This window comes from Phoenix dactylifera, chromosome 13 (genome assembly GCF_009389715.1).
Source record: "Phoenix dactylifera cultivar Barhee BC4 chromosome 13, palm_55x_up_171113_PBpolish2nd_filt_p, whole genome shotgun sequence".
In the NCBI taxonomy this organism is placed as follows: domain Eukaryota; kingdom Viridiplantae; phylum Streptophyta; class Magnoliopsida; order Arecales; family Arecaceae; genus Phoenix; species Phoenix dactylifera.
The window spans coordinates 1,111,044-1,120,824 of NC_052404.1; the positions used below are offsets into that span (position 1 = coordinate 1,111,044).

Consider the following 9,781-nt stretch of genomic DNA (forward strand, 5'->3'; position numbering starts at 1 on the left):
TCTGTGAATAAAATAGTTATATTAAGATACTTTTTACTCAAAACACCTGGCATCTGGGCATTTTGCCTAAGTCATTTAACGGGCCGAAACATAGGACCGTCTAGGTGATCTAACAATCTTGTATTTGATCCTTATTCAAGATTATTTTAAGCCCAGTAAGCAATTCCAAATAATAAAGGATAAATTTCGGCATTATTAAACTAATCTTTAGCATCAGAAAATAACAAAGTGTCATCAGCATATAAGATCGATCTAATGCCCCCATTGATGTATTTGGTTCCCAAGCTTTCAAGCAAACCTTATACACTTGCCTCATGTAAAACAAGTTAAGACTGGGACCTAACATTAGACCCAAACAGATTTGGACTAATGGACCATTATTTGGTGCTGTTACCAGTTAAGCCCTTAATGACATAAGTGCACAAGGGGTGGCCAAGTTATTATTGTTAAAATAGAAAAAAGAAGAAAAGTATTAATGAATTATAGTGAGGGCTCCTTGCTTTTGATGTATCATGGAACTTAGAAAGTTAGAAGCAGTTTTTATTCCACGCTTCGGGTCCATAGCTCAGTGGTAGAGCAATTGACTGCAGATCAATAGGTCACCGGTTCGAACCCGGTTGGGCCCTTAAATGAAACTTATTATTTTTACTCTCGTTATATATATATATATATATATACACATTTTTTTTTCCCTCTAAATTCTCTTTAGCTTTCATGCTTACCTAGTTGGGCCTTTAAATGAATTTCATACTACTTAAAATTTTTAATTTTCTCTCTCTTTTCTGAAAATTCTGTTATTTCTTTCTTCTGTTAAATATATTTAGCTTTCCTCTTTTTTTTGCAGATTCTATTTAGCTTTTTTCTTTTTTTTTCCTTTCCTTTTTCTTTCTATTCTTCGGGTCTCAATCAAAAGGTCCAAACCCGGTTGGGCCCTTAAATAAGATTGAATATTTTACTTTTTTAATTATTTTTCTTTCTTTTGCTAAATCGATTAAGCTTTCATTCAAGCTTCATTGGGCCCTTAAATGAATTGCATATTTTAGTAGATTTTTGTTCATATTCTCCTTTCTTTCTTTTGCTAATTCTATTCAGCTTTCATGCAACTACAGCTGGGCCCTTAAATAAATTTTATTTTTTTTGTATTTTCACTTTTTTCTTTAAAAATCTATTCTTTCTTTCTACTGCTAATTTGTATTTAGCTTTTTCCTTTTGCTAAATTCTATTTAGTTTTCTTCTTTTATTTTTTTTTCTCCCTTTTATTTCTATTCCTTGTCTCCTAATGAAAAGAGGTTCAAACCTGGTTGGGCTTTAAATGAATTGTATACTATTTGAAAATTATACTTCTTTTTTCTTTAAAAATTCTATTCTTTCTTTTATTAAATTATATTTAGCTTTCTTCCTTTTCTCCCCCACTTTTCTTTCTTCTCCTTTCCTCCTAGTAATCCCAGGGGCAAAGCTGCGAGCGGCTTGGCTGGGATTGCGACATGCGCGACGAGTGCTTCGAGCGAGCTCTATCCTCCTGGAGGACGACTCGTCCACGATGATCAGCTGGGCCCAGCAGGGCCCTCACAGTGATGGAGGAGGAGTGCATCCTTTGCTTCGTGATATACGGTCGATGGTAGGGGAGGGGATCATCTTTCGGGCTATGCATATATATCGGGAGGCCAATGGGGCCGCGGACTGGGTGGCGGCGTATGTGGCTAGCCACTCGGGAGACACCTTATGGGTTGGTGAGGATGACTTGCCCGGTGCATTCCGGGACATTTTGTTTGCAGATTCGTCTGGGTGTATTCGTACCCGACTTGTATGAAACACCGGTTTTAGCAAAAAAAAAAAAGCTAAAATCCTTCATAGTTAAAAATCAATCCCTTTATTTTTTATTTATTTTTTCATATTTAACTCTTTTTCTATTTTTTTAATAGAGGAAATAAGCCGAAGTCTAAATTTATCCGGAAGAGAAGTACAATCCTCTCAAAAATATTAAAGAGAAAAAAAAGGGGGAGAGAGAGAGAATAAAGGATGGCACCAAAAGGTGCGAACAATAGAATTACATCAATTCCATTTTAAAAAAATAATTTTTATTTTTTTTGGATATTTTGGGAGACAAATTTGGTCCAAACCTCTATAAGAAAAAGAATTTTTGCCAACATTGTTTCAAAATTGGGCCCTTAAGTAAAATTAATTTTTTACTTTTTTTTTAATTTTTCTTTTTTTTTCTAAATTCTATTTAGCTTTCATTCAAACTCAGTTGGGCCTTTAAATGAATTATATATTTTATGATTTTTTTAAAAATACTATTCTTTTTTTTTGTCCTTTTGATAAATTCTATGTAGCTTTTATTCAAACCCGGTTGGGCCCATAAGCAAATTCTATATTGTTTGAAATTTTTACTCCTTTCCGTTTCTTAAAATTTTATTTTTTTCTTTCTTCTGTTAAATTATATATAGCTTTCTTCTTTTTTATCACACTTTTCTTTCTTTTCCTCTTCTTTTGCTAAATTCTATTTTGCTTTCTTCTTTATTTTTTCTTTCCATTTTCTTTTTATTCCTTTTCTTGTAATGAAAAGGTTCAAACCCAGTTGGACCCTTAAATTTATTGTACCCTATTTAAAATTTTCAATTCTTTTTTATTTTTAAAATTTTATTTTTCTTCTATTAAATTATATTTAGCTTTTTTTTCTTGCTTTTCTTTCTTTCTTTTTTTTTCTCTTGACGGAAAGCTTAGATCCTACTTAGTCAGAAAGCTTATCCATTATTTTTATTTTCTTTTTCATATTCAACTTTGTCTTTTTTAGTTTTATTTTCTGTTTTTTTGAGAGGAAATGGCCCAAAGACCAAATTTATTAAGAGAGAGCATGATATATCGGGAAAAAAAAAAGAGGGAGCGTGGAGGGAGGAAGAGGAGAGAGAGAGAGGATAAATAATAGCACGAGACATTACTATCAACATAATTCCATTTTAAAGAAAATAAAGTATAATAATTTTTGGATAGGATAGGGGTTGTATCTTTTGCATGGAGATGGATTCACCACCTTCTTTCACATGAATCTACCGTTGGACCATACAACAATTGCTTTCAGATCCATGCAGATGTAAATGGAAGAGTTGGGAGTGCTTTGAGATATGTGTGGGGCATGATCCAATGGTCAAGTTTTGTAAACACCCCCCCCCCCCCCCCCCCCACACACACACACAAAAAAAAAGGGGTAAAGCTCTCTTATTCTGGGGGAGGTTAACTTTAGCATTTTGTTTAATCTAATCTTCCTCTCTATCTTCTGTCCTTGATTCCTTCTTGGGGGTGATTAAAAGGATTGATAGGATTAGAAGAGGTTTCCTTTGGAAAGGAGAAGTTTCTATTAATGGAGGGTTTTGCCTGGTAAGTTGGACGATTGTTTGCAAATCAAAATCTCAAGGTGATCTTGCTGTTAGGAACTTGGAAGAACTTAATTAAAAGCACTTCCGGGCGAATCTTGGCGGTGGTTTTGTAATGCAGAGCACTTGGTTTGGAGGGAGAGAGTTTGTGTGATTAATTATCAAAAGCGAAGGCACTCTGATTCCTATTCTTGTCTTCCTTGGGCTTCATTTTCTAGGAGGGAGTCTTAAAAGCCCAAAGATTGTTTCCTTCAGACTGGATGATGGATTGAGAGCTAGGTTCTAGCTGGATCAGTGTGATACAACATGTACTCTAAATTCTTATTTTTTTTGTAAACTTTTAAGTTTGACATTTGATAAAAATTGTTTGGTTGCTAATTCCATTTAAGAGCTAATTGCTGAAAGAGTTGGAGATTGTTTTTTCTGAAGATCTATTTCCTAAGGGTTGCTTGGAGGGTTATTTCAGTTAATTCAGTTGGTTTATTCCTTCTCTCCATCCTTAAATTCAGACAAGTTAGTATGGGAATGGAGTTTATCAGGATAGTTTTCATAAAGTCCTTCTATAACTAACTTAATTTTGGGAGAGTTCAAATGCCTAAAAGGAAAGAGATTTGGTCCACTTATTGATTCAGAAAAAGTTGAGATTTTCTATTCGCTTGTTCTAAAGGAGAAAGTTTTGAAATTGGATTATTTGAAGAAGTGGAGTTGGCCCCATCCAAATAATCTTTGATGATTTTGTTAAATTTACATGGAAATCCTTAATGACCAAGTTGGAAGTGAATAGCTTCATTATTTTCTTTTTGGACAATTTGTAAGCAGAAGAGAATTAAGCAAGTTTTCAAGGATGTTGGAATATTTTGTTCATGACTACCTGGTGGTCCATTTGATTTGAAAGGAAGAGAAGAACTCTTCATGCTTCATTTAGGAAGGTGGATGATATCATCTATGATGTTAAGCATAATCGGTTGCAATGGTCCTCGATTGCTTCCCTTGGCTGCGAAAGGATGTTTTTAAGTATGCTTGAAAAATGTAATTTACAAATTTTATAATCATCAACTTCATTTTGTAAGTTGTGATGTTCTAGTGAACTAATAACAACTTCTTAGTTATATCTTACTATGACTGCCAACATTGGTTTCCTATGAAGGCATAGAATTCTAATTGGCTTCTCGTTATACACCCTATCGAGGCATCGGAGATCAGATATCTCTACGAATTTCCGAAGATATCTGCATTTTCTTTTGTTCTCGAGCAAACAAATACATAATCCTCAACAAAATTATAAATACTCAGAGCCTGAGTTACTGAACATCGAAAGTTTTCCTTCTGAGATTTAATGTTTTCCTATCATAGGAAAAGAGATTTAATGTTTTTAAACAGTTAAAATCCATTTGTTATCATCCTTTGGTCAAGTGAATCATTTTGCATTCAGACTAGCTCAAAGACCTGTTTTCTTCTTACCACACTAACATCAAAATTTACAGTCAGGGGGACAAAGACCACCCTCTTTATCTACTTACCTGTTGTTTTCTCACTATGACATGATTTCAAGAGCCTCTCTAGTTTGTCCAAGAATACTAAATACAGTAGCTGCTATATGATATGGTGTCAAGCCAGCCTCTTCTAACTGATCAGCTGGTGATCCATGGTCAATGTATCCATCTGGAAGAACCATTGGTCTCCACTGCACCCAATAATTTGGAAATCAGAATCAGTATCCTGCAAGACTTCTAATATAACCACACCTCCGATCATGCTACTAGGCGATGGATCTTACCTTAGTTGCGCCATCAAGGAGGCCATCAAGAGCCATGAACTGAGCAACATGAGAGCCGAATCCCCCGATGGAGCCTTCTTCAACCGTGATCAGAACCTCATGCGATTTCGCTAGGCTTCGAACGAGGGCGCGATCCAATGGCTTGCAGAAGCGCGCATCCGCAACCGTTACTTTCAGGCCATGTTGCTCTACCAGGGAAGCAGCAGCCAAGCAGGCTTGAACAGCTGCTCCATATCCCAGAAGTGCCACCCTCTCACCCTCTATCAGTATCCTACCTTTGCCCACCTGCCAAAGCCTGTTAATCTATTTTGTCCTCATGATTGTTATGTGAGCTTACACATAGTTGAAGCATAACAAATACCTCAAGAGGGACACCCTTGTTTCTTGCAGGTAGAGGAACACCAACCCCATTACCTCTTGGATATCGGAAACAAGATGGCCGGTCGTCGATGGCTGCGGCAGTGGCAACCATGTGAAACAGCTCAGCCTCGTCCGAAGGAGCCATGACCACCATATTTGGCAGGCATGCCATGTATGCGACATCGAAGGATCCACAATGAGTCGGTCCATCGGCCCCAACGAGCCCTGCCCGATCCATCGCAAACCTTACCGGCAGTTTCTGCAGATCCACATCATGTATCACCTGCATCACAAAAACTGAAACATGAGTCTCTCGCAATTCTAAATGTATTTTGGTGAGATCTTGCTTCAAATGCCTATGAAATGGATCAGCTGGCTCATGACTGCATCTCAAGTTCTCATACTTCTGCTGCAAATTCTCGAGAAGCAAATGCAGCGCAAGACATCGACTTGCCTGATCGTAAGCCCGTTGCAAGAACGATGAGTAGATTGCGCAGAAGGGCTTAAGGCCTTCACAGGCTAGACCAGCTGCAAATGTGACAGCATGCTGCTCTGCGATTCCAACATCAAAGCACCTTGCTGGAAAGCGGCGAACAAAGTAGTTGAGGCCTGTTCCCCCTCCCATTGCTGCATGGATTGCAACAATATCTTTGTCCACCTCTGCTTCAGCCATCAAAGCCTCAGCAAAGTATTTTGTGTAAGACTGAGTCTTGGTACTAGATTTGAATTGCTTCCCACTTGCTGGATCAAATTTCGCGACACCTGAAGAGGAAAAAAAAAGACACAGATTACGACATAGCAGACGTTACCACTGAGTAGAAACTAATTCTCAAATCTTCTTCACTCTGCATTCCTCCGTAGAATTCAGTCTTCACCATGATACTTGTCAGCAGCTCTCTCCGCATAGGGGTATCCTCTTCCTTTCTCAGTTACAACATGGATGAAAACGGGGCCTGTTGTTTTTGTGCTCTTAACCTCTTTGAGAATGGTGACGAGGTCATCCATGTTGTGACCATCAACTGGACCTATGTAGTAGAGACCGAGCTCTTCAAACAATGTTGAACCAGATCCACTAATCATTCCTCGAGCATATTCATCAACTTTTGCAGCTAGTTCATGCATTGACCCACCAATCTGCTTTGTGACTCCCTAAAAAATTGTTCAAACACACGTTTCAGATTTTTATGATTGCAGAAAAGAGAAATAACTGGTGCTTTTGGCTGCATCATAATGCTTGTTTGTGCCAGGAGAACTGATTCTAGTTCCTCAGCGGACAATACTGAAGAAATTCCCTAGTAGTACTAATTTCAGTGGCAATAAGCTTGCAAAATCTAGCTCAATAGCAATGTTAAAGAAATTGGTGACCAGTCTTACACAAGACAATTGATCAAAATTTTTGTGAACGTCCATGTACAAGAGCAATTCCTCATAATTTTTATCTAGAATTCAGTTGAGTGAAGCTCTGGTCATAAAGTTTTCCAACTTTTTGGCCTTGTAGTCTTATTATTACTTTCCCTTAGATAGGGAGGAGAAAGATGAGCATACCCAAGAAGTCAACAATAAAGTAGGATCCATGTACAAGAGCAATTCCCTCAAATTTTTATCTAGAATTCAGTTAGAGTGAAGCTTTGGTCAGAAATTTTTCCAGTTTTTGGATTATTACTCTCCCATAGATGAGGAGGAGAAAAAATGAGCATGCCCATGAACTCAACAATAAAGTAGGATCCATCTAGAGCAATTCTCCAAAATTTTTATCTAGAATTCCGTTAAAGTGAAGCTCTGGTCAGAATTTTTTCAAACTTTTTGGCCTTGCAGTCTTATTATTGCTCTCCCTTAGATAGGGAGAAGAAAAAAATGAACATACCCACACTGGCACACCCACATAACCCATCCACCCAAAGTTAAACAGAATATATATGCCTTTGCTTACCTTGGCTACCTCCCTGAGTTCTCTCAGAGGCCGGCTAGACTGCAATCTACTGAGAGCACTGCTCAAAGCTCCAACTGGTGGTATAGGCCCATCAAGATTAGCAGTGGGCAGAGAAACCTGATTGTTGTCATTCAGTATGACAATCATGTCTGAATCAAGATATCCAGCATTGTTCATAGCCTCATATGCCTGTCCCGCGGTCATGGCTCCATCTCCTATTACCGCGATCACGTTGTTCTTTCTTCCCTTCAGGTCTCTTCCAACAGCCATCCCTGATCACCAGAAAGCATTTCATGTATTGGAAGCAATGAATACTTGACGAAATAAATGGCAGCTCATCATTCTCAGAGTAGTGCAACCTCAAGACCAAGAAGATTACATTATTATGTACACTTAGAACCAGAAAACTAGAAGTTTTAGTTGATATGGTGATGCTAAGAAGCATGATTTCTATTATGAACTGCATAATTTAGAGAGAGGTATAGGATCCAAAGGTACCAAGGGCTGCCGAGATACTGGTGGAACTGTGACCAGCACCAAAGGAGTCATACTCGCTCTCCGAGCGTTTAGTGAACCCCGATAAGCCATTCTTCTGTCTCAAAGTTGGCATCTTGTCTCTCCTCCCTGTCAAAATTTTGTGTGGATATGACTGCAAAAACATCGAACTCTCAGAACACTTGGTCTTGCTTCTTTTCCATACATCAAGAAAATCTTATTTGAATATTCGATTGAGAAATAACAAAATAAAATGTATTCATAACTATATTCTAAAGTTTTTCAAGCAGCCATCATCATTCTCTCCATTAGAAGAGAACTGCGAGAAAGTATAGAAGATTTTGGCATTCAAAGAAAAGTAAAGAACCTGGTGGCCAACATCCCAGAGTATCTTATCTTGAGGAGCATTGAAGGCATGGTGGAGGGCAACTGTTAGCTCAACAACACCAAGGCTCGAGCCAAGATGACCTCCGGTTTCTGAGACATGGAAGATGATGTCCGAACGGAGCTCATCTGCGAGTTGTTTAAGCTCCTGTACGAATTAAAATGATAATTCTAGCTTCAGCACCATATGCCACACTGATCTTTCGCTGAGATCCTTAGCAAACGTTTCAGAGAAAGTGTGAAAGGGTGGTTTTAGGCACTCCTCAGCTAACCTTGATTGAGAGATTCTTCATGTGGATGGGAAAGTTGATAGTGTCCAAGAGAGGAGTTGGAGGTCTCTGTGAATGATACTCTCCACGCTCTGACAGTGATGCACCAACACATGGCTTTTTCCTAGTCTGCAAAACACCACAAAAACAACCCCATTTAATTGACTCATACATCCAATTCATTGGTAGTTTATAAGCAGCTTTAAGTCTGAAAAACCTGTTATCAATAATTCTAATTTCTAATTATGATTATGTGTGTCTTAGACCACCTTCATGGTCGTTTTATTCAGATTATCAATTATTAAATCTTGGAAAAGATTCAAAAAATTCCTCATCTTCAACTCAACCATTATATTTTATAACTAAGAACTCAACCACTCATAAGACTCTGTATTACATCACCATAATTCCAACTAAAGACACTGCAGAAGACTTGCTAGTCACCTGAAGATTAAAAAAAAAAAAATTTGGAAGGTGGAGCAAACTAACCTTGAGAAGTCTATACTGATGCTGGTAGGAATGGAGGTCAGCCCCTCCAAGCCAGTGGGAAGACAAAAGAGAGGGTTTTTGGGAAGGGAAGAAGAATGCAGGGAGAGCCAAAGCCATGGGAAGCAACAAGAGGAAGCAATAATAGACAAAACAATAGCAGAGGAGGAGGAGGGTCGAAAGAGCGGAAGAGTTAGTGGGCTTTGTAGAGACGCAAGAGCAAGGGAAAAGAGAAGGAAAGTGTCATGTTGGATGATGACAGGGAGTGAGACCAAAAATGAATAGAGAGAGGACAATGGTCAAGGCGTGGATGCATGTGGCTGCCATTAATTTGCTACGTTCGAAGCCGGCCTACCATGGTCGTGCCTTCCGTCCCCATGAAATCCTCTCCTCGGGCCGACACGATATGGGCACCGGGTCTCATTGGGCCACCTCATCAGAGATTCGCAAAGGATAACGTCGGTTGATACATTCGGAGGAAAAGAAAATGTTAGGGAAAACAAAAGCAAGTGTTCTCATCTCTGCCGAGATTTCCACCGAGATACTTGGATGTATGGGCATTCGGCTGAGACTTATCTGTTTCCAAGAATTAGAAATTAAGCAATTTCCAAGAATGCATACTCCATAGTGCGCATTTTTTTCTAAATGTTTATAAAATTACAATTCTTTACTTGTAGGATTTATCTGTTTTTACTTGTATGACAACGGA

At 38.4% G+C, this 9,781-nt stretch overlaps 1 protein-coding gene and 1 non-coding gene across 2 annotated transcripts; one reads left to right on the forward strand and one right to left on the reverse strand.

The window, feature by feature from the left end:
* Window positions 1–554: 554 nt before the first annotated feature.
* On the forward strand, window positions 555–626 carry TRNAC-GCA. The gene has a single exon. It is a non-coding gene; the product is annotated as a tRNA-Cys (tRNA).
* A 4,148-nt stretch (window positions 627–4,774) lies between these two features.
* Window positions 4,775–9,315, reverse strand: LOC120112838 (probable 1-deoxy-D-xylulose-5-phosphate synthase, chloroplastic). Its single transcript, XM_039132741.1, has 10 exons — window positions 9,076–9,315; window positions 8,590–8,715; window positions 8,301–8,465; window positions 7,937–8,087; window positions 7,439–7,710; window positions 6,384–6,657; window positions 5,963–6,270; window positions 5,510–5,791; window positions 5,149–5,433; window positions 4,775–5,055 (listed from the first exon to the last, which is right to left on the reverse strand). Exons 1-10 carry the CDS (start codon window positions 9,190–9,192, stop codon window positions 4,906–4,908), a joined length of 2,130 nt encoding a protein of 709 aa, XP_038988669.1. The 5' UTR covers window positions 9,193–9,315; the 3' UTR covers window positions 4,775–4,905.
* Window positions 9,316–9,781: the final 466 nt, after the last annotated feature.